The sequence below is a fragment of the Lissotriton helveticus genome, chromosome 3_1, assembly GCF_964261635.1.
Source record: "Lissotriton helveticus chromosome 3_1, aLisHel1.1, whole genome shotgun sequence".
Taxonomy (NCBI): domain Eukaryota; kingdom Metazoa; phylum Chordata; class Amphibia; order Caudata; family Salamandridae; genus Lissotriton; species Lissotriton helveticus.
Window position 1 is genome coordinate 1,151,974,953 of NC_136061.1, and position 26,010 is coordinate 1,152,000,962.

General features: G+C 43.5%; 1 protein-coding gene across 1 annotated transcript in view; it reads right to left on the bottom strand.

The window, feature by feature from the left end:
• EPC2 (enhancer of polycomb 2) overlaps positions 1-26,010 on the bottom strand; it is a 273,887-nt gene that overhangs the window by 82,043 nt on the left and 165,834 nt on the right. The window contains exons 3-4 of the mRNA XM_078681762.1: positions 6,083-6,228; positions 2,066-2,272 (exon numbers count right to left, since the gene is read on the bottom strand). Coding sequence (XP_078537888.1) covers positions 2,066-2,272; positions 6,083-6,228 — 353 coding nt within the window. The remainder of the gene's footprint in view (positions 1-2,065; positions 2,273-6,082; positions 6,229-26,010) is intronic.

The window sequence follows — 26,010 nt, forward strand, 5'->3', positions numbered from 1 at the left end:
GTATGCAGAGGCGCATGACTCTGGGGCTCTTCCTCCTTCTTTACGTCAGGCCTTCATTATTACGCTCTTGAAGAAAGACAAGCCTCCTGCACAGTGCGACTCCTATTGTCCATTATCATTAATAAACTTTGCAATATTTTTAGCAAAGATACTAGCCACTAAATTGCAGCCCCTTATGCCACTACTAGTGCTCCCGGATCAATCCAGGTTTATCCCAGAACGTTCCACTTCCCACAATTTGCGCACTATATTTGCTATGTTCCATGTGCTTATTCCAGACTTGGCAGTGGCAGCAGTTCTTTTAGACGCTGCAAAGGCGTTTGATTCTATAGAATGGAGATATATCATACATATTTTACATAGATTGGGATTCACCCCTGTTTTTTCCCTCTGGGTTCAGGTTCTTTCTACTGATGCTTCAGCAAGAGTCCGAGTGGGTGGGTTCACATCGGAGCCCTTTCCCATTGAGCGTGGCACTCGGCAGGGGTGTTTTTTGTCCACCCTGCTCTTTGTCATCGTTCTAGAGCCTTTAGCGTGCATCGACAATGCCATAGAGCTGCTGCCCTTAATTTTAATAACCGGCCGGTTGGGATCTCCCTTTATGCAGACATGAAAAAAAAAAAAAGTATAGATAAAGGAGAAAGCCCTTTTAAAAACAAGCATTGGCAAAGTCAACCGGTTCCGCGTATGCAAAATCTATTGGCTTTGAAAATGTTTTTACATGTTGTACAGCAGCACAAGCTATTGTGCAACATAGCTGAAAGTGAAAAAACAAAACAAGTGCTATGACGCAGCCACCGTTAACCACCACATCATGACACTTTTATTTCCCTTTAAGCAATGTTGCACAGCAACCATTTCTGCTGCGTGACATTAAAAAAACGTGGGGGGTGCAGGGTGGGGCAACAAATCGGAAAGCGGGGGCAGGTGAAAAACAATGGAGTGCTGGAGGTGGTGGGGAAACAGGCGGGATGAAGTAGAGGTTTTTTTACATGCACTTAATAAGAGGGGATGTCTAAAAGTAACAAAGATTACCAGTAGAAGCCTGGGGCCAGTTAAAATACAATGACCACAGGAATCTATATTTGGTCCATGCTACACGGCATGGGCACAGAGAAGCCCCAGGTGGAAGCGGAGGCAAGGAGGAAGTGCTGAACAATGGTATGTAAAGAATTGCAAGTGACAAGGGAGCCAACCAATATAAGTAGAGTTAAGTTTATCTTATTTTTTGGGGGACAAAAAAAATCTGCTTTCGCAAGTGAGCTGTAGGAGAAACCTAAATAGAACTAAAAGCCATGGGGGTGGGGGGGGGGCTAGAATGATTCTCACCACTAGATGGCAGTGGTCTGTAAGCATTTTCAACAGTATTGAACATTAATGAAACTGTCCTAAACATTTGTTAAAAAGATTTTTTTAAGCATGATTTACCAAGACTTCATAAGTGGGATCCTGTATACCACACATTTATACAGGCATTAAGGCACAGTTGGTGGAGATTGGTCCATGGGTACTTAGCGTGTCACTGGGGATGTATAGGAGCAGGATCTGTGCTCACTGTTGGATAGAATGCAATGTGGCAAAGTTTTGTTGGCCTCGATGTCCTTGGAGAGCAAAAGCTGAGCAAGACTTCAATGTCTTTTGCTGGAGACAAATAAGTGCAACCAAAATATCAAGAAAGGACGCAGAAAGGGTTCAAAAAAACCATGCGGACTACAGCAAAACTAGGAGCTTATTCAGTGTGCATCCAAACCTGTTGGCAGAACAAACACCAACTGAACACTGAGTCAGTGCCCATGCGCAATGTATGTCAAGCGGAGGAATCCTACTACATTTCATGCCTCAAAAAACTTTTGGGAAAAAACCTGTAAACATAGGAACCAAACACTAGATGGCAGACACATGCTAAGCATGTATATCTACAGCCACACATGCTAAGGCTACGACCACACAAAAAAAACACAAACAGTTAAACATTAAACATGCAGTCTATAAAAACAATCCAATGTACACGTGCTAGGTCTTCTGTAGAAATATTTCAATTTCATACAAAGTAATCAGAACTCACCTTTCGTGTCTGCATCTTCTCTGTTCTCCTTCGGAAAGCAACATAAGGGTCGCTGTTCGTAGAGCCATCCCGCTTTTCTTGCTTGATTAACGGAATTAGAGAAGGTCCCCTACAGTTCTTACGTTTTCTCACCCAGTAGTCATATACTGCTTTTATAAGAAAGTCATCCTCATTTAGCAGCAGCTTTGCTTCCTGAAGAGTGACAAGCTACAATCAAGAAAAACAGAAATACATTCAGCATGTAACAGCTTCAAATAGAAATCACGGATATTTTTCTGAAGATATTTACACTTTTGTTCAACAGAAATAATGTCATAAGATTTTGGTCCATCTATCCTCCCCTTTTGTATCGCTTTGTTCGCCCTAAGTTGGCAGGGTATGCTCAGACGTGAGTCCCTTGCTCACTTTGCCACTGGATTCAAGATATCCTGGCTGATGAGGGTTATGAACCCGAAACCGGTCCCAGGATGCTTGTTTCCGGTCCAGACATGGCTTGGCAGTTCAAGCTGGACTGCTCCCATGAGGCACAGGGTCAGACTGATTTGCATACGGCCATGTCTGAACTGGGGTGGCGGAGTGAGCTAAAGAATGGTGATGGATTAAACCCAGATCAGTTGACTGGGGTGAGTGTTTGATTTGCTCAAACGCTCCGTCCATCATCCCCTTTTGTATCACATAAGATTATGGTAGGCACAAACTATATATATATATATATATATATATATATATATAATGAACAAATGTATGTCTGTCTGTCTGTCCTTTATGCATTACTACACCATTCATCCGATTGCCATGAAACTTTGGGAAGTTGAGTACACTCCCGCAAAGGTTTCTGGCATACATTTTTTTTTAAATATCGCCCCCCCCAGGGCCCTCATAATCTTTCAAATACTGATGTACGCACCAGACGGAAAAACAACAAATAGTGTATCCACAAGCACTCGAATAAATAAATAGAATTAAAACGACATTTTGAAATGTTTTCCATATTAAAATGAATACGTTTCAATAACAATGACAATGTAAATTGAATGTTATCATAAAGAGTTTCCTTGAATTTCCTTTCATCGGAGATCGCAGCAACGCGCGACGGGTAAGCTAGTTGTATTTAAATTAATAGTTTACATCCAGTTAAAAAGTAAAAGCACTTATTGTAAAAGTTCAGCGGTCTAAGCACTTCCCCTTCACCGCTAATTAAAACATTTAACTAATACATCACCATGAGAATTAAGCTGCACCATATTGGCACTGTAAGCATCCTTTCCGTTTTCTAATAATGTTAAGAACATGGTCATTACCCAAGTCCAGATAGGGCAGGAAATTACCCTCACTAAATATGTTGCAGTTAACTGCATAAAGGGGCTTCCTGTTCAAAGCAGCATAATCAGTATTATGGTATAACGAAGTTTCTGGTTTTACTTGGAATATCCTGTTTATAAACATTTTTCATACAAGTCTATAAGCTTCAGCCGTTTAAAACTAATTCTATAAATTATTTGCACATTTTCAGCGGACTTCATATCTGGAAGGACCTGCCAGTCATAGATATACACATTTTAATAGAAAGTTTGCTCGCTACCCATCAATAGTCCATCAGAGAATCTCCCACTCATTTGGCTAGACCATTATTTGATTAAATTAGTTAGGAAGTTAAAGCCTCTTATGAGGACTCATATGCCTGATCTAGTGATCCAGGAGGGCCTGGAGCAAGTTAACTCAATAGACACTGCCGAGAGTTAGACTTGATACCCCAACGTCTTACAGTGCCAAGTCACAATCACTGACTGACAATCTTGAGACCTGGCATACCCAGACCATAGACCAGATCGCTCCATTTAAACAAATATGCCATCACCATGCTCGTCCAAAAGCACTTTGGTTTTCTTCTGAGTTTGGATAAGCTAAATGAGTCCAATATGATTTGACAAAGGATTATACTAAACAAAAGAAGCAATCGTAGTATTTCGCCTTACACAACTATTAAAAAAAATACAAAAAAGCCTTCAAAAATCGCCATGGGCAGCTGCCTTAAAAGGAAATTTCTCAATTATTTCAACAAAGCAATTTATGTAAATCAATCCTTTTCTCTTTTCTAAATGTAGCTCGTCCGCTATTCAGTGCAGATGAGTTTTCGGACTCGTTAGCAGACTCTTTATCACAAAATATCAACATGAGCTGTTCAAGCTTTTCAGCCAATAGCAGATTTGATTTCTGTTAAGCCAGATTCATGACTCCTCCACAAGACACTTTAATGGTCCAGTCCTTTCAAATTCACTCTGACACAATTAAAGATCTAGGTCAATTAATGAAATATGGCTCCCTTATGAAGTCTGTCCTACCTGATTCATTCATGAAGGACTTGATAGATATTGTCCAGCAACTCCTGCCCTAAGCAATGCCTAGCTAAGGCAGCAGTGCTGGCAGATAGTCAACATAGACTATGCAACCTCATAGTTCCTAAGTGCTCCAGGGACTCTAGTATTCTAGGTAATTATCTGCTCATTGAAATATTGCCAGTTGCCTCAAAAATTCTTGAAAAGTGTATCATTATGCCTTTTCTAAAGCAAAACTCAATTCATAACTACACTCTGTGGGTCTTCTGAGCACTACACAGTATAGAATCTGCCTTGTTATAAATCATGGATGAGTTGCAGTTGATGCTTGAAGGCGGCGTTGGCGTTTGTTGATCTCTCTGCCACTTTCACTACATTTACCTACACACCCTACTAACTCGACTTCATGTGACTGGGAATAGAAATACTGCCCTTGTTTCGACTGCCTCTTATTAACCACACAAAAGGCAAGCAGGAAAAATCCCCTCCCATTATTCTACATCACACAGAGTAACTCAAGGCTCTTCCTTAATCACGCACTTGTTCAATACAGATTCCCAAGCGCTGATCCACTTCATTAGGTCTATAGAGTAACTTTTCTAAACGAGATCAATTTGCTTAGATGTTTAACTTGGTCAGATCTAAGATAAATGTAAACACAGTGTCTATCTCTAGCCCTCTGAATAAGAGAAAGCGTAAAAACTTAAGAAACCGGTCCTTATTTTATGGACCGCTCATGACAGTAGTCCGACACCTTGGGCACTCAGACATTGGAGCCCTTTCTATCCCTGGGTCCCAATTTCAGATCTGCCCATATGTATTCAGGTCACCGAGGTATACAATGATTAAGAGTAGAGTCGAAACACACCTTAGGCATGCTTTTGTAATTAATTTCCTCACAACGCATGTGACATTCCTTTTGACTGCACAACTGCTTTGTATCTCACAAATTATGTAGTCTATTCCAATTTTTTTAAGCAAATCGTTCCATAGCAGTTCCTAGTCTACATCTACAGTACCAGAGCAAGCGTACTAGTCAGTACATCATATATACTCATGTTAAATTGCAATGGCCTGGAGCCAGTGCATGATCATTCATATTTTCCGACAATCAGTATGAAATAAAAAATAACATTGAGAGGTGCAGCCCAATTATTAGTTGTTCCACTATGATCCACACAAAAATGTTTCAGGTAGCCCTAACATGGAGAAAACAACTCTTCAGGCAGTAGTGCACCCTTTAGCAGAATTTCATAATTTACTTCATTTAAAGTTATCCTGAAAAGAAGAGTACGCTACAGTATAGAATATGAACACAAGCACAATTAAGGTGAATTTCTTCTAGATAAGAAAATATTTCTTATGAACAAGTGAACAAAACAAAAAAAAAATCTTACTGCACTTGTTACTATATATATATTTAAAAAAGTTTAAAAACCGCACCAAGAGGGAGAGGCTTCTCATGAAATACTTAAATTGAAACCTGTAATTAACAACCAATTTACAGATTATTGCTTTGGCATACCAGGAAGACTTATTTTTATTACTATTTTGAATCAATTAATCAAATATTAGTGGGGAAATACTAAAAAGTAAACCGTTTCAGAACAATGTAAAAGTACGTTTGATATGTAGGTAAATTGCAAGCAAAATAAAGTAGTAATTTATAGAAGCACATTACCTGATTAGAACTGGCTTTCTCAAGCCGGTCGATCATAATTTCAAACTGTAGGGGCTTGATTTCCATCTTCCTGTTCAGTCTGTTTAACAAGGTCTCATCTTCTGAGTCCATGTCATAATCGGGCTGTTCATTATCCAAGTTAAATGCTGAAATGAAGTGAATCACATATTTTGAGAAACATATATAAAAGAGTAATTGCCTCGTTGGGAAATAGTATCTATGGTGTTAGTCAAATTTAAAATAACAGCAGCTGCCACGTTTATAGGTAAGATTTAAAATAATCTTTTACAGAATCACGTTCGAGGTTTTAAATGTCTAGTTACCCCGTCAACTAATTTCCCTGCGATTAAATTCCACCTCCCGTCAAATGCTCATAAGATTACAACCCATGCTGCCAGACACCAACAGCACATTTTTTAAACGTGAAAGAACACACTTTACAGACAGACAAACAAACAAATAGGCGAGTGACACCCTTTACCTCAGTGGATGGGCGGGGTGGCCTACAGACACTATGTCGCACATGTGAAGCTCCAACGTTGTTTCTTTAAATTAATGACAAAATATTCTTCATATTACCCAAATAAACTACCCAGAAAAAATCCCACAATAGGGGGACATGACTGAGGTCAACTGCTGTCAGATCAGATGAAAATATTTTGTCAGCTCTAATGTAAGAATTAACACGGCAATGTTTGGTGAGGCAATTGGCAGCCCTTCAAATCTCTGTAGGAGGGGCTTAAGGAAGCAGTGATGACTTATTTGGCACTTGAGTGACTCTTCAGGCATATTCTTGTTTTGCACCAGGGTAATAAGGCAGCGGCTGATGTAAAGTACAATTCCACATGACGTTACTCGTTGCTTACCCATCCAAAACTGCTTTTTTTTTAAAATAAAAGTTTTGTTGTATGACTTTTATAATACACTAAAACAATTATAATAACTTGGAGTATCCCACAATGTACTTCATAAACACGAAAGTAATAAGATATCAATAAGGAATAAGAAGATCATAAGAAAGGAAGAAGAGAGAAAAGAAAGAGAAGAACAAATAAAGAAACCAACAAATAAGGAACAGTAGAGTCATCACGTTTAACCAACGCAGTCCAAACTCAAAAGCAAGTCACTTTTTCACACCCAGGTATGAAAAAAAGTTACTTATCCTGTAACTATTCGTTTTTAGCTTGAGCACAGAAGTTTGAAAGTTTAGTTTTTGATATCCGCCCGAAAAACCACCATGCTACAGGACAAAGTGTCCAATTTAGATTGCCTCCCTCCCAGCAGGAGATAACCGGAGTAAAGCACAGAACAGTAAAAGATGTACAGGTGCACTGAGAAAGAAGTACACATTATTGAATGTACAAACATAAGCATGAGCTTGCTTAGGTGGGAGCTGGGGGTGTATGATGCAGGGAAAAGGGAATTAGAGGATGTTGGTCACATGTGAATCCACACCACTACAAGCTAAAACCCCTAGTTATAGGGTAAGAAATATTTTTTAGGTCTCGCCTACTCCATTCCGCAGGAATGAGTATGCGAGTCTAATGCAGCTAAACCACTACTTAAACCCAAGGCTCTCAAAAGGCTCCCAAAAAGCGGATTTCGAGAAGTGCACGTCCTCGTGCACGAGCTTGCCCGAGCCTTCTGCCAATCAGCCTCCCTCCCACCTCCCCCCTAATTGCTTTAACTTTCACGGCCTCGAGGCCGTGAGCTCCTTGAAAGAGATCCGCTCTGCAGCTAATCTGACATCAGCATCTCTCCCCCTCCCACCTCCCATGGCCGTCCTTTCTGCCCGCCTCGCACACCACATACGAGCTTGCCCCACCACATAATGTGCACCGTGATAATTTTTTGACAGTGTGCGATGCTTTGCACAATATTCCAGTGCATGTTTGTTTGTTTTAGCTCGCCAAAGTGCACGTTTTCTTCATCTGCCTACCTAGTAATGCTTCTCTTCCTCCCTGCCTTGTCTCGCCCGTGTGGCTCTCCCCTTGCCCGAGCCTTCTGCCCATCAGCCTCCCTCCCACCTCCCCCCTAATTGCTTTAACTTTCACGGCCTCGAGGCCGTGAGCTACTTGAAAGAGATCCGCTCTGCAGCTAATCTGACAGCATCTCTCCCCCTCCCACCTCCCACTGCCGTCCTTTCTGCCCGCCTCGCACACCACATACGAGCTTGCCCCACCACATAATGTGCACCGTGGTTATTTTTTGACAGTGTGCGATGCTTTGCACGATATTCCAGTGCATGTTTCGGTTTGTTTTAGCTCGCCAAAGCGCACGTTTTCTTCATCTGCCTACCTAGTAATGCTACTCTTCCTCCCTGCCTTGTATCGCCCGTGTGGCTCTCCCCTGTGCCCTTCCATGATGCGCTCTCCCTAGTGTGCTCCCCCAACCCACGCTGCTTTCATGTCTCCGTCCTTCTCAAGCTCCACCTTGCTATTGCATGTTTGCTCTCCCTTGACCATCTATATTGTTCTCTAGCTTCTGGTACCCATTTACTTCTGCCCTCCAATATTGCTTCAGCCACTCTCAGGCTCACCTCCTGCTCCCCCTCACAATGCGCGTGCACTCCCCCCACCCCTCCCATTTGTTGGCTATTCTTGCATTTGTTCACGGCCGCCAGGCCGTGACACCACATCAAAGGGCTTCTCCCAGCGTGCGCTCTGTGGCTTCTCCTCCCCTAATTATTCATGGCCGGCCGGCCGTGCTCTGCGGCTTCTCCTCCCAAAATTATTCATGGCCGGCCGTACTTTCAGTTTCCCGGCCGCCCCCCACTTCCCATGCATGTCTTGTTTGACGAAATGTTACTCAATGACCATGCTTTAAACAAGAATGCCCTTAAGACTTTCTAAACAGGCTTATTCTGCCACCCTTGTTCTGCTGCTAAGTGCTGTTAGTTTAACTCGCACAAAGTCACATTATGTAAAGAGAAAGGCTATATCCAAGTGAGTGCTTTACCCATCACCCACTAAACTGCTGACCTGTTGCTCCGGCATGTACACAAGAGTGGCATACGCTACGCACTACGATCGCTGCATTGTATGCGGCCATATTGCTTGTGCTGTTCACTTCAGCTAGCACTCCGTACTGTCACCAAGCTAGCTCTCAGGGAGTCTCTCGTGTGCTTTAGCCTGCAGTTTATCGATGTAAACATCCCACGCATTCCGCTGGGGCGCCACCCCCTGCTGCACAGACAGTGTTCTCTACGTTACTGTTTTGACAGCCGCCCAACTCAGCCAGAGTCCTAATGTCGGGGCGGGAGTGGACTTCCGGGGTATATCTTCACAGCGCTTCAATGGTGCAAACCCTAGTTTCTCTTGTGCAGCAATGTGCCAGAAGCGCGTCCCTGCCTCGTCTTCCCAGCGCACACACCTACTCACGCCACTGAGCATCAGCGATGGGTGGTAATACGACCCAAAGGTGAGCCGAGGAAATTGCCAGTGCCCACCACACCCAGCGATCGTAGTGCGTAGATCGTAATGGCTTCTGGTAACACAAAGGCACCCGAGTGACTTACGACACACTTAATATGGCCAACAGCAAATACATGCAAACAATACATTCTGCAGGACCGCTGCTGCCCACCGCAACACATGCATTGATTTCAAGAAATGGAAAAAACACTGGTAAACGTAAGCATAATTGTATATTAGCTTTACTGTCTTTTTGGATTTTTAAATTACCTTACAATTGTGGCGTTGGCGAATCGATTTTTGGTGCATCCTACCACTGCCTGCCACTGTTATCATAGCATACCGATCATTAAAAATGCTGACTCTCAAAGGCCCCGATCTTTAACATCGGGTGAAAGTAGCTTGTATATATAGTCATCTTGTGCTCTTGTTATTCCTCATTACAGAAAACAAAAGAATGCTAGCTAATGGGACAGCAATTTACCATTTTTTACGGGTTTCCTATTCTAGTTTGCTTTTGTAGCTGAGGACTTAGATATCTTGTACAAGATCCACAGCACTCACAGTGATTACACCATTCTCGAGGTGCCTTCTACAGGTGAGTGCCATTTAAATAGGTGATAACACGCATCATTCCCTGTTTGTCTCCACATCCACTAGTTTGAACACATTTCCCCAGACCTTGCTATCGGACAGCCGTGTTGTGTTGACGTTAATATAGAACTCTGTGACTGCCTGTGCCTTGCCTTAAATACATTAATTAATGCGATCAAAGGCATGCTTGTTGATATTAGATATGTGACACCCTGCGTTGTTCAATATCCGACATGTGATACAGTTGTTGTACAGAATGGCGTTCTGCCTTGGAGCTGCTTATTTCTGAAAGCTAAAACGTCTTTATAAACACACACACAACCACACACCACCAGACACACCACCACAAACACACACACCACCACAAACACACACACCACCACACACAACCACACACAACCACACACCACCACACACAACCACACCACCACACACAACCACACCACCACACCCACCCACACCCACCCAACCACACCCACCCACCCACACCCACCCAACCACACCCACCCAAGCACAACCACAAGCACAAACACACAACCACAACCACAACAGCACAAACACACAACCACAACCACACACAACCACACACACACACAACCACACACAGCCACACCCACAACTACACACACAACCACACCCACAACCACACACACAACCACAACCACACATACAACCACACACACACAACCACACCGTCAGTGCACAGTTTCACCAGGCACAGACAGCATCAGTCGTCAGTGCATGCTTTCACCGGGCACAAACACCACCAGCCGTCAGTGCACGCTTCCACCAGGCACACACCACCAGCCGTCAGTGCACGCTTTCACCAGGCACACACACCACCACCAGTGCACGCTTTCATTAGCCACACACAAACACACAACCAGCCATCAGTGCATGCTTTCACTAGCCACACACACCACCAGCCATCAGTGCACGCTTTCGCCGGGCACAAACACCACCAGCTGTCAGTGCACACTTCCACCAGGCACACACCACCAGCGTCAGTGCACGCTTTCACCAGGCACACACCACCAGCGTCAGTGCACGCTTTCACCAGGCACACACACCACCAGCCGTCAGTGCACGCTTCCACCAGGCACACACACCACCAGCAGTCAGTGCACGCTTCCACCAGGCACACACACCACCAGCCATCAGTGCACGCTTCCACCAGGCACACACACCACCAGCCATCAGTGCACGCTTCCACCAGGCACACACACCACCAGCCGGCAGTGCACACTTCCACCACAGCACCACTCAGCACCACCACAGCACCACTCAGCACCACTACAGCATCACTCAGGGGCACCACAACATCACTATGCGCTACAACAGCATCACTGAACGCCACAGCATCACTTGTCCCCAAAACAACATCACTCAGCGCCACCACAGCATCAATCTGTGCAACCATTCAACAACTGGTTCAAATATTTTCTGTCAATGTTTCAAGCTTTATTACAAAATGTCATAAAAAGATGTTAAATGTTTTCACTTCTGTTCTTCTTAAAACATTGTGATTTGTCAGATCAATACATGTAAGACAGGGGAAAACTAAACATGTACCTTTACTAATGCTATAGATGTAACATTTGCTAACTTTATAACTATTGGCATTTCTAATAACAAAATTAATACTTTTATATTTTGAAAAACAAACAAATTAAAAAAAATTACCATTTTAAACACCAAAAGCTCAAACTTGTCTATTGCAAGACCTATTGCATTGCAAATGCTTGTTGTTAGTAGCATTTGCTGCGGTAGATCATGTGCTCTGCATAGACTAAGGCAGTGCACACCTTCTAACAAGTCCAATGACCAAATGGAGTTGATGACTGGGGTAAAGTTTTATGTGCTGTATGCTCAACTTTCTGGTGAGAGAGGGTGCGGTGTGGACCATCTACCAGTCTCCCTTATGTTTCGTAGCTGTATGCGGTCTTGAAACCGCTACAGCTCCCTTAATTCTAGTAGAATGTGCTTTGGGGCACGGAATGCAGCTTTTCTTTTACTTTGGCAAAACAGAGTTGGATGCACTTGAGATCCCCCTCCCAATACCACTCTTTGAAACTGATCTTCCAGAGCATAGTTTTGCAAATGCAACAAAGAAACTTTGTTTTGTAAATGGATTCAGTCTTATCAATCCGACCTATTTTAACGTGTGTTTGCAAGTCCTTTTCTGCCACTCTCTCAGGGTGTGACAAAAAAACCGATAAAGCAGCGGTACGATTGCCATGAAACAGAGCGATCTCCTTTGGGTGGAAGTGAGGTTTTGTCCTCAGAACATCTCTATCCTTGTGAACCTAGATGAAAGGCTCCTGCACTGTTTAAGCTTGCAACTCAGCCTGTGCAAGTCAGTGAATCCCACAAAGAATGCTGGCTTCTAAAACGTATAAGAGTAAGTGGGAAACCCAATAGACCATTGGAGGCTTGGATAATCAATATTTTAGCAGTTAAGTGCGTCTACAAGGGACTTTCTAATGCATACCTAGTTTTAACATTCAATATGTAGATAATATTGACAAGCTCTATTCAGTCACTTGCATTAAATAATTTTGAAATTCAATTGGATCATGTGTGCTTTAACTAATCTGTTACAAATAAATTTCTTGCACGGGTGTAAATATTTTCAAAAAATGAACTTTATAATGAAGCTTTAAAAGGGTACATAAGCAGATCTTTAGATTAAACAACACATAGCAACTGAGGTTTCCAGATATTTTGATGTTACAAACCCCTCTTTGTCACTAGTGTGGACATCTCTTTCCAAAATAATACATACAACAGGAAAATGTGACTGAGTAAACAGAAAACAGACCCTTAAACAAAAAAAGAAATTTTCAACATTAAGGTAGGTGTGATTGTCAACGTTTCGGTCTAAATTGTAGACATCAGCTAGACCCCCTCCAGGGCGTGAAGTTCAAATGTTGGATGACCCTTATGTAATTATATGACGGACAGTGGCACGTCTTTTGAATCCGGGCCCATCCATTTTCTAGACGCAAGCTAGATCCTAACATGCCAAAACCGCATGAGGAAACCGGCAGGTTTACAAATAATCCTTGGTGCCTGCATGTTCTATTCTTAAGCTGTGGCTGCTATTCAACAGCCCCTTCATAGTTTTCTATCAAATATTTTAATGGGATTCAATTACAACCTGAATCATTACATATAACTTCATAAAGGTCATCCAACATTTGAATTTCACGTCCTGAAGATGGTCTAGCTGATATCGTGGAGAAGTGTGGCTCAATGGTTAGAGCAGGCAGACCTTGATGCAGAGCTCTGACCAGGGACCAGGGTTCGATTCCCGCCTCGGCGGGTCTCCGACTCATTAATTCCCCTGACTGGATATTCTCGCCTCAGTACCTGTTCTGATCATGGGTCCAACGCTGCAACTCTGGGCAATAGCTTGCTTAGTCTCCACAACGGCCCCAAAAGCGCTGGGATGCCTGGCTGCACCTGGGGGGTGCCCAGGAGTGGACATTTCCCAGGAAAGCCAGGAAGGGTTCCTAAGCGGTATACGGACAGCGCCGGGACACCTCCGGCGGAGGTAGCTGTGCGCTTTACAAATTCCGACATATATAACAATCACACCTCCTTTCATGTTGAAATGTCTTTTTTTGTTTAAGGATCTGTTTTCTGTTTACTCAGTCACATTTTCCTGTTGTATTATTTTGGAACGAGGAGTCCACACTAGTGACGAAGAGGTTTTTGTAACATCAAAATATCTGGAAACCTCAGTTGCTATGTGTTGCTTTATCTAAATATCCATTTATGTACCCTTTTAAAGCTTCATTATGAATTTCATTTTTTGAAAATATGTACACCCTTGCTAGAAATGTATTTGTAACAGATTAGTTCAAGTACAATTGAGCCAATTGAATTTCCAAATGATTAAATACAAGCGACTGAATAGAGCTTGTCAATATTATCTACATATTGAATGTTTTCCAATTTCAATTAGTCTTTATCCGATTATAAACAATCATAAAAGACACGTACAAAAAGGCATTTTAAAAAACCAAACTGGCTGGTAAAACATAAAATATCAAAAATAAAATCAATAAAATCCATATTCAAATCTTCTCAGTACATACAAAAATTTCCAACATCAAGGGTAAATAGGGTCGAAACCAAAAGATAGATCCACAATTAAATGCAACAGGAAATTCGCAAGGAGTAAGCACATATTAACCTATTTATGTGAGAGTACTGTAACACCAAACTCCGCACCCTGGTCCAATATAGAAGATACAGTTTTCAGGTGATTACATAAATACATAATTACATAGTTTCGTGGTGCCCTGCATCCTGATCCTTCTCATGGTCCATGTCCAACTCCAAAATGTTGCCATAGCCACCACTACGACTTTGCTGGGAGTAAGCACATATTTACCTATTTATGTGAGAGTACTGTAACACCAAACTACGCACCCTGGTCCAATATAGAAGATACAGTTTTAAGGTGATTACATAATTACATAGTTTTGTGGTGCCCTGCATCCTGATCCTTCTCATGGTCCATGTCCAACTCCAAAATGTTGCCATAGCCACCACTACGACTTTGCTGGTGTCAGATTTTATAATACGCAAAACCATTTGGGATGATCTTGTTCCCAATTTGGCGCAAATTGGCTTGAGCCATTTTTTGCGAGGCGCCTTGTATGCAGGGCAGATGAAGAGGATATGCAACAGTCTCTTCCACACATAAACAGGAGTGCCAGAGTGAGTCTTGAACAGGCCCCTGGTTTTTAGTAAACGTTTTTATAGGGAGGCTTCTAACTCTAAATTGGTGGTAAAGCTTCCTGTCTCCAAAGCTAGTAATGATGTTCCAATACGCCGCCATGCTATGCTCAATTTTGTGGCACAGAAAGAGGTCTGTTAAGAACCCTCCGTTCACCTGAGAAAAGGATTTCTGCCAGATCATCTCCCTATATAAGGCTTTGAACTCCGCTTTTGGGGGAATCAAGTTCCCTTCTGGGTCCCGCCATAAATGGGTAAGGCCCATACTTGAAAGAGCCTCCTTAATCTTGTGTAACCATGTAATCTTATAGGATTCATCCGCCTCTCTAATTTTCTTAAGTGCCTGCGCATAGTCTGCCAACTCCGGGGTAGTCCAAAGCCATCGCCAATAGGCAAGAGGTCTGAAACCCGCTTCCTCTTCAAGAGAAATACACCCAAGGCCCATCAATAACAGCCTTAAAGGTGTTGACATTGGGAGACCAGTCAATGACCTCAGGAACATGTTCTGAGCTTGGACTAAAAAATATACATTTCGAACCCCCAGAGTTCTGCTCCATAGATTATTGAGGCTCTAACCTTTCCTTGATAAATAGACATTGCCGGAGCCACTGGTTTGGTTAAGGATAGACTATGTTCTTTCAGGAGGGCCCCCGCTAGTTGATTGTGCTTACAACCAGTAGATCCATCTGTGCCTTCCAATTCAATCTTCTGCCCAAAGTGACCCCATAAAAGGTAAAAGAATTAGTTTGTTCAAGGGGGACATTATTCAATACTACTCTTGCTTACACTGATTTACTTTTATGCAGACCCATGAATTTAGTCTTGGCGACATTAACTATAAGTTCATGGTCATCGCAAAACAAGATGAATCGGTCGAGGGCTCTTTGCAAACCAACTTGAGTTTTTGACAAAATTAAAGTATCGTCCGCAAACATTAATAGAGGAACCCACGAACCAGCGAGACTCGGAGCATCCGTGGGATAGTCAGAGTAATATGATACCATATTGTTGATAAACAGGGAGAAGAGGGTAGGGGCTAAAACGCACCCCTGCCGCACTCCCTTGTTAACCATAAAACATTCTGTGTGTCCCCTTGTTGTCCCCATCTTACTCGGGCATAAAAAGAGTTGTATAGTTTAATGATGAATAAGAGGATCTCTGCGGGCATCCCAGCTTTGTTAAGAGTGTCCCAGAGTTTATTACGGGGCACTAAGTCAAATGCAGACTTAAGATCTATAAATGCTGCATCCAGCTAAGATCACGGTGTTCCAATATAACATCATAAATCTAAAGACTTGGTCTATAGTGCGGACATGGGAAGGAAATCCTGCTTCATAGCTGGATAGTATCTCATTGTCAATTGCCACCAACTTTTGCATAGTATCAATAAGACTGATGGGCCGGTAGATGGATGGGGAGGCTCAGCCCCCTTTTTTGTATATGGGGATAATCTCCGCCCCGTGATTCTGGGATGGGGGCACATCTAGCTAGGCCACTGGCAAAAATAAAAATGTATTTCAGCAAATTCTCCCGGTCAGATTTAAATACGTCTGCCGGAATGCAATCCGGCCCCGGGGCTCTACCTGCAGCCACCCCATCAAGTGCACATTCTATTTCTAGCGGGGTAAAGGATAATATCTCCTCTGAAGCAATACACTTAAACTGTTCTGGGTCGGAGGGCTGAAAGTATGTAACCCAAGCTTCTGGTAAAACATTAGCAGGTACCGGGCCCGCATTGTCACCTCCCCACTTAATTAAATGCTAGAAACTACACCAGTTTTTACCGTTACATTCTACTAACCGGTCCTTCCATCGATTCTCATCATTTGCCTTTTTTGCCAGTTGTTGGATAGTCTTGTATTCAGACCTCCTAATTCTTACCTCCTGGACAGTGCCTGCCCTGATTGCACTGGACAGAGCCCTGTAAGCCTTCCTGAATGCCCCACCGTACCATTTAGCTGCTTTATACCCTGGGCCCCTGTTGCTCCGTGCTCTAAGTTTTACCAGCTAGGATCCAAGCTAGGTAAACAGAGCCTCATGATGTGCTGTAAGTGCTAATAAGGTGCCCTCATTAAGATCTAGTTGGGAAAGGGCTACCAAGGAATCTGCTAGCGTTAGCTTGATTTGGGTTACAGTGACCTCATCCACGGCGACCTGCGCCCATTTTAACCTGCGCGAGTCATTGGACATAATCACATCTGATGGTACCGGGTCCAGGATACCACTCCGGTTCTGGGCTAATCAACAGCCCCTTCGTAGTTTTCGATCAAATGTTTTAATGGGATTCAATTACAACCTGAATCATTACATATAACTTCATAAGGGTCATCCAACATTTGAATTTTACGTCCTGAAGATGGTCTAGCTAATGTCTATAATTTAGATCGAAACGTCAACAATCACACCTACTTTCATGTTGAAATGTCTTTTTGTTTAAGGATCTGTTTTCTGTTTACTCAGTCCCATTTTCCTGTTGTATGTATTATTTTGGAACGAGGAGTCCACACTAGTGACGAAGAGGTTTTTGTAACATCCAAATATCTGGAAACCTCAGTTGCTATGTGTTTTATCTAAATATCCGTTTATGTACCCTTTTAAAGCTTCATTATGAATTTCATTTTTTGAAAATATTTAAACCCTTGCAAGAAATGTATTTGTAACAGATTAGTTCAAGTACAAATGAGCCAATTGAATTTCAAAATGATTTAAAGCAAGCGACTGAATAGAGCTTGTCAATATTATCTACATATTGAATGTTAAAACAGTGTATACATGAGAAAATCCCCTGTAGGCACACTTAGCTGCCTTCTAAGAAAGGCACTGTATTTCACATTAATGCTATGGTTCAAATGGGGACCCTAAGAGTAGAACGACTACATTGAGTTTTCAAGATTTAATGACTGGGATTGTGAATAAGGATGCATGTTGCCTGTTCTGTATGTAAGCAGCCACTGCCACCAGATGACGTCTAATGGATGTGTATTCCAACCCCGCCTCATGAAGCTGTAACAATTAGCATATTATGTCCTGAATCCACGCTTTCAAGGGTTCTATTGTTTTTTTTTATGAAGGAATGGACAAAACACTTCAATTTTGATGCATAGCGAACCTTGCACATAGTTGGTTCAAGAGTATTGTGCAGAACATGCATACACTCCTCTGGTTAAGATAAAGAGAAATGAAGCAATAAAAAGACCACACTTGCCAACAAGAATATTGGGCAGAGTATAAATATTTCTAATGGTGCAACAAACCTGAACTACAGCCCCTCTCTACTTCAAATTGAAAACCAGCTTCCAAAACAAATTTATTATCGAAGGTTCAGCACTCAAAAATAGTGGTTGTGTCAAGTAAAGTGTATTTAAGGTTCAGCATGAATTTTCATTCTGTTCACAACAACAACATTCATGGTGCATTGGCACCCAGCATCGAATGATTGCTTACTAAGAGTTTCTTTGTTTAGTCTTTATTTATTTTCTTCTCATAAAAAGTACGTCAGTGAATGATAGACACAGTAGCCAACGCATTTCGTCCAACAAGGACTTTTTCAGGGCTCTGACTTAAGGTGTATGAAACCTGATCAAGATAGTCCTACATAACCGGCTTGTACCTTTTATAAACTCTGGATAGTCCTTTTCAGCGACTTTCTGTTCCACGGTCTAGTCATCCGCTACCCAGAAGTAGACTCCCTGGTACAATGCAGCCGGGCGGGATAAAGTAGGGGGCACCATAATTCGAGTCTCATCTCGCCAAGCTTAAGACGCTGTCTGGACACGTTTGGAACTACTCATCGCTGAAATTTAAACTCAAATTCTCGCTTCAATTGAAGCTTCACTGGCTGCTTAGCTGAAACAACTGGACCTACTTATATTCGACCTACAGGCAGTCGTTCAGCTTCAAGGCTTCTCCTATTAGTACCTTACGACTATACACGGATAAATATCGCCGACTTCGGCTCATGATGTCCATTACCTTTCAAAGATGCATTACTTTTCAACTTGTGCCCTGAAGAAGCCTATGCTCGGGCGAAACGCGTTGGCTGTCTCCAACAAAATACATACCAGGCGCATTTGAAATAAAGATACACAAAGATTAACGACTAGAGATTGCTTGTCCATTCAGTGCATGTTACATTGATCAACTTGTTAATAATTGATATTGCCTCTCATTCACATTCTATGTCTGGATAGGACCACTCTGACCTTAACCAGCTCTGAAATTAGCTGTTAGGCACTTAGTCATGCTCGGGCTTTGGAAGACGCAGCACAGGCCTTTCAATTTCAGGTTATGTCTCCCCGGAAAAAAAAGTACGAAAAAAATCCTGTGGTGATCGTGTGGTAAGTGGTAATATTGTCGGGTGGCAAAGCCTTCACTCAGTAGGGCTTGAGGTTCAAGCCATCCTGAAGGGTCAACATTGTAGTCCTACCATCGAAGTAAGAGAGCGAGTGTGTTCCTCTGAAAGAACCTCCTCAAATGTAAGTATCCCCTTTTTTGATGGGCCTGAGGCCTGCCTTCTGATGTGGAGTTCCAAGCCAGAATCTACCCAGAAGTTTGCTAAATATAAAGTTTGTTTTCTAACTACTGGTACCTCCGAAGCTCACCTGACAGGTTTGTGTTGTTCAATGTTTTGGCTGGAGTTGAAAGTTGACTTAGGCCAGCTTCAAAGGTGACTTCAATCAATCAATCAAATAATTTGTAAAGCGCACTACTTACCCGCAAGGGTTTCAAGGCGCTGAGCGTGGAGAGTGGGGGGGGGGGGGGTAGGTCTTGAGTCGTCGTCTGGAGGTTAGAAAGTCTTCGGTTTGTCGTAGGTTGAGGGGGAGGGTGTTCCAGGTCTTGGCGGCACGGTGGGAGAAGGATCTGCCTCCGGCTGTGGTTCTACGGATGCGTGAGACAGTGGCCAGGGAGAGGTCTGCGGAGCGGAGACTCCTGTTGGGTACGTAGAAGGAGAGTCGACTGTTAAGATAGGCTGGGCCGGTCTAGTGGAGTGCCTTGTGTGCGTGGCTCAGGAGCTTGAAGGAGATTCTTATGTCGACAGGGAGCCAGTGCAGGTTCCTCAGGTGGGGGGTGATGTGGTCGCGGCGCGGGATGTCAAGGATCAGGCGTGCCGAGGCATTCTGGATTCTTTGCAGTCTGTTAATGAGTTTGGTCTGGGCTCTGGCAAAGAGGGCGTTTCCGTAGTCGAGTCTGCTGCCGACTAGGGCCTGGGTGACTGTTTTCCTTGTGTCTGTCGGGATCCATCTGTAGATCTTGCGGAGCATACGGAGGGTGTCGAAGCAGGTGGAGGAGACAGCGTTGACTTATTTGGTCATGTTAAGTTTCGATTCGAGGATTACTCCCAGGTTGCGTGCGTGGCTGGTAGGTGCGGGGGGTGTCCCCAGCGATGCGGGCCACCAGGAGTTGTCCAAAGCTGAGGGGTTGGGCCCTAGGAGGAGGATCTCCGTCTTGTCTGTCTTCAGCTTAAGGCGGTTATCCTCCATCCAGTCGGCGACGGCCTTCATTCCCTGGTGGACGGTGAGGAGGTCCTTGGTGAGGGAGAGGATCAGTTGCGTGTCGTCGGTGTAGGAGATTATGTTGAGGTTGTGATGTCGGGCGATGCGTGCGAGAGGCGCCATGTAAACGCTGAAGAGCGTCGGGCTGAGGGAGGATTACTTCAGCCCGATACCAAAATTTGTCAGGCTGGCACCTCAGCGTATTATAACCATTGCTTGGAGTAGAAACTGACAGCCCTTGGTTAAAAGCCTCTCTGGAGCAGAAGTAGCACCAAGTGGAGAGTGTCTGGTGCAGCAGCCAGAGCTGCAGATTTGGGAGCCAGGTTTGAATTAGCTCAACATCACAGGATTCTGAGAAAAATCACTTAATCTCCCCCGTGCCCCTAGATTGTGCCAGGATACCCTCAAGGGTGAAAAGCAGCGCAATATACATCTACAAATTCGTGGACTTCGAGGCAATGGCCATAGCCAAATATCAAAGCTTTTTGGTTGACATTTCAAGATGCATCTCCTTTTAGAAAAGCAAGGTCCAGGAGGGTGATCCTTCAATATTGGTTGAGGTGTGGGTGTCTATGGTGTAGCCTTAGTCCTGCACGAATGCTTGCCTGGGATCCCTGAATCTTGTTCCTCCTACACAGGAGAACTCTCGGGAGAATTTGGAGCTCTATCCTGCTGGACTCGTTCAGAACCAAAATTACATTCCCTTCTGAGCAAATCAGTCGGGGCCTTCTGGACCAAAGACTGGTGTCAATTCAGCAGGGCTGTGACACACTAATTTATTATAAGCTCACCAACTCTCTCCTGTAGCAGTTTGTTTATTTATTTGCGAAGGCCTGGCAGGTCGAACAAGTAGATTTCCTTGTGGTCCCGAAGTAAGCAGAGAGCAAATTCGCTGAGGACTCAAACAGAAACTTGAGGCAAAATTGCAAGGGCATGTTTCCATACCTCACTTTCTTATGAGTCATACTCATATGACCTAGCACTTAGAGAAAACATCTGCTACTGGTCACATTGGAAGCATGGTTGCTGAAATAAGAGTATTAGGATGCTGTTACTGGTGATTAAAGTCATTGGTGTCAAATGACAAAATTAGAGCTCGAAGGTCACGGAACATTCCAGCTAGATAGTAGGAAAAACAAGCATTGGAAATGCAATAGGTCTCGCATTAGGAAAGTTTGAGCTATTGGTCTTATAAATGATTTTTTATTTATTTATGTGTTTTTGAAAATAGCTAAATTAATAGCTTTGTCATTTACAATGCCAATAGTTATAACTTTTCGCAAATGTGACACCTATAGCATTTGTAATGCAACATGTTTTGTATTTACATGACTTAGATGTATTGATATTCCAAATAACAATGGATTTAATTTTTTTAAAATAATTAATACTTAAATAATTTAAAAAAAAGAGGGGTCATAAACAAACCAGCCGCAACGTCCATATAACTATTGTTTTTGATTAAAGAGAAATTAATACGATTCTCTTTAGTCAACAAGGACGTGATCAATCCATCCCGTAGGTGTAGAGGAGCTGAGCTCAATTAAGCAAGGAGAGGCCTCGGCGCGCCCATTGACGCGCTGTGTAATTTTCAACAAGCAGTTCACCAATCAATCCAAACGTGACGGTCTCTGTACTAAATTGTTGTCCGTGACAGTACTATTTTAAATGTCTCTTGCCCAAACACTGTAGTCTATTATTATTACAAATCTGAAATTGTTTAAAATGTATTCTTTGAGGCTCTGGATACACTTGAAACCTATATTAGAATAACATCTTTTGGAATAGATTGAGAAAAATTAAAGTACATAAGTGCTATTTTAATTCATGGTATTTCTTCGTTTTAATCCCTTTTAAACTCCCAGTAGAAACGAAATCACGACCACTGCCCGTTTTAATTTATTACTGGTTTAGTCATGCATGATTAAAGTGTTTAAAAGGTAGCCCTTCCCGGTGCTGCGCTCGGGTCCGAGAGAGGCAAGGCTACTTTTTTGTTTCCGATATTTGAAGAATCCACTATGACGGTTGCAGGGTGTGCAAACGCTGCGGGTATCGGTTACTGCAGACAGGGTTCTTATAGTATGCCTCAATCTGAAAAAGTGTGTTTGTGCGCTCCTTTTATACCTCCAACAGTAAACGCGTAGGTTAAAAAACGTTCATTAAATCACATTAACTTTTCGGGTAGGATCCAACCCCCCCACCCCCACCCCCCCCCCCCCCCCTCCACCCCCAGGAAAGAGACAAACTACGGGTAAGATGCATTTACCCCTGAAAGGATCGCAATGTCACAAAGACCGCATTGTTTGGTGTTAATGTGTTACACGTAGCAGGGACTGTCCAATTAGCAGTCAAACGTCCCAAGCAGGGGTCGGTTTTGTCTCTGCGCGCAGGTAGCTTCGCTGTGGCTACATAGCAGAAGATTGAATCGAATCCAGGGGGCGCCACCCCGTGCGCATGGAGAAATGGCAGGGGGGGGGTTGGACAGTAAGGGCGGGGACTGGAGTGGTGCGAGCTGGAGATACTTGTGTAAATACGGCACATTTCCCACTGCTTGTTGTGCGAGTGTATTTGAGCCTGCGCACTCTGCCTTGAACCGCTTTGGCAACTTGAATGCTGCAGGTTATTTCTCCTGAGCCATGTGCTCACAGGAAGTGATGCAGCTCTGAAAGCGATGCACTAGTTGGCATTTGTTCTGGCGCAAGCTGCAGCCATGTGATCAAGGCATTTAAAGCAAAACAGGAAGTAGCGCCTTCGGTTTGGTGAGAAGGAAGGATTCTTTTTGATGGATTCTTTCGCATGCCCGTCAGGGCAAAATTACTAAGTGGAAGAGATGCTCCCTGTAAGAAGACGGAGAAAAATTAAATAAAATAAACACAATGTGTAGAGATTACGTAGAGGTTGTGTTGGTTGTGGTCAACCACTAAAACGGCGGATTACACACAGAAACAGGGGGCGGGGAGCCGAACCCTTTGATGTAGTTCACGGCCTGGCAGCCGTGAAAACAAGCTTGAGACGGAGGGCATTGCTGTGGGGAGGGGGGAGGAGAAATGCGAAACGGCCGCAGCAGGGGGCGGAGCGGGAAGAGCTGCTGGCGGCATCAAGCTGGGGAACAGATGGCTGGCGATTTGATGCTGTGCACGCGCATTTTAATTCATTGCGCTTGCGCATTGACCTAAAAGCGCACATGCACTGCATCAAATCGCCACTTTGGTTAAACTCCGGATAAGCCCCTTTATCTCTCGCCAGCTCGAATGCGCAAGCGCATCGGCAGGCGAGACCTATAATCTGAGATGGAGTCTTTGTCCTGGTGCATTGTGGGTTTTGCGGCGTGATCTAAAGGGAGGAAAACAACTTGAAACGCCTATGCCTAACACTAGATGGCAGGAGAGTGGAGAGAATCGGATCTACAGGAGCATGTTGCAAACTTAATTTCATCAATGAAAAATAAGAAAGGCTTTTTAGACACATGTATAGTAAAGCTCTCAGAAATATAATATGAAGGGCAAGGGAAAAACACAGTATACACTACCATATCTAAAAATACAAGCTGATGTGCAAGACAAATCAAGTCACCGCTCACATTAATTTTGTCCTCTGTATAGTGATGAATGACTTCTCCCTTGGACTCAAGGCAATGTCTGCTTGTTCATCAGAAATTATATTTTCAAACTAATAACTGAAAGTAAAAAGTGATAACGGTATAGAATTGCAATATTCAAAGCAGGTTACCTCCCACCTTGTTTATTTATTCAAAAGCAAAAATATCCAGATAATTCACACCTCAAGATCGTGTTCTGAAATTAACTGCTACAACAGTAATGACCTTATCTATCTTCAAAGTGCAGATGTCTACATTTTCACCCCTTCACTCAATTTCTAAATACATATCGGACATTTTATTCATTTGAAATGTTACACGTTATAAAAAGTACCAAACGTGGGCTTTTCATATTGGGACTGGGATCTTATCTATAACATGGGTTTTCTTTTCAGTTTTCCAGACTTAAAAGAAATACAAAAAAAAAAAAGACGATGTATTTCTATAAAACATTTTTTTTTCTAAAAACTGTTGACTTGAAAAGAACATTTTGAACTATTACCAAAATAGAATAAGGAAAATCGTAATTTCTTCATAGGTTAGCCCTGCCTGCACTATGGAGGAAAACAGTAGGTGATTAAAATGGCTAAGGAGAGAACAGTACATCTGTAAACACTATTCAGTATTGTCTAATCTCACCTATTCTTATGAGATAAAAATAGAGGATCAATATAATATTATTCGAAAAGGCCACACTTTAACCTTGTCAAAACAATATAGGTCTACGACTAAATAAATCACTACTTTACCATAATACGTCAATCTACACAGCCCTAACAAATATTCTTGTTCTTTTGTCTGAATGCCACAATCTGCAGGGCCTCCAATGACATTGGGACTCAGTTTGTCATCATGTACTTAGCAATCTGTATCGGTCACAAAAAGTAAGAAAATGTTTTTACCAGGAAAAAGTCATACATTTTTAGAGCTTGCGCCCTGCGTTGCACAGCGCAGCAGTGCTCACGCAGGCGAGAGCCCTTTGGTGGAGGGTTCCAAAACGGACCCTGGAATCGCACGCGCATGTGCGATTCCTTTCTGTCCACGTTATTGACGTTTGCGGTCGTCTTTAAAAAGACAGCACGCAATAGGCCACGGGCGGTCGCGTTGCTTCGCCCATGGCCTATTGGTGTCTGTTACCCGCACGCCAAAATCTGTTTTTAATTATCGTGCCCAGACACGGGCGCGATAATTGAAAAGAGATTGCGCGCTGTGGCGCGTGCACCACTCGCACGCTTGCCGCCGTCATTATGTTGGGTGGGGGGGGGGAGCGAGGTGGGGGGGGGGGGTCAGAGATGAGGGCTGGTGTGGGAGAGCCTTAGAAAACCAGCACCAAACACGACAGGCAGCACACGCTCGCCCCTTCCGACATCCAGTCCATCGATTTTTCCAGGATCCATTCTCGTTTCTATTGCACCATACTTTTGAGGAAGCCATTTTCGCACCTTCGCCAAATTCTACCTCCTTCTCTGGCTCCTTCCAGACTAGATTTTTACAGGGCGCTGCCTCACACTTACAGGAAGTGCTGCCTCACAATCGCATCAATCAAACCTCACTCACGCTTGAAGCATGGGGGAGTCTGCGCGTGCAGCATGCGAGTGCTCATGCGTGCAACGCGTGATTTCTCTTGCTGCTAGGGGGCTGACAGGCTTACGACTCCGAGGAGGTTGCAAGTAAATGTTGGGGGTTGAGGGGGATAAGTCCACAAAAATTATTGGAGTGCAATGACGCGTGTTTGAGGAAGGTTTTGTGGGCAGGTTGTCCTATTGAAGTGTATGGTGGACATTCGAGGATGCGTTGAGTCGTTCATTCGCAGCACGCAAGGACTCATGCTTGGCCCGCACGCTATGGCCCTCACTCTCCCAGCAAGCGGAGCCAGGGGGTTCAGCCGTTGTTTAATATCGGGCAGGTGTTTGCTCGTGAAGGCTTGTGGGAATAGTGCCAGCTCTTTGGGTGGTTGGACCTCCTCGTTGAACATAATTTGCAGCCCAGATGCAAGGGGTGCATAGGTCTGCGTCACTGCCTCCCACGCCAGTTACGGAAGCTTTTAAAGTGCTGTACACAAATGTCATCCCTGCGTTCAGC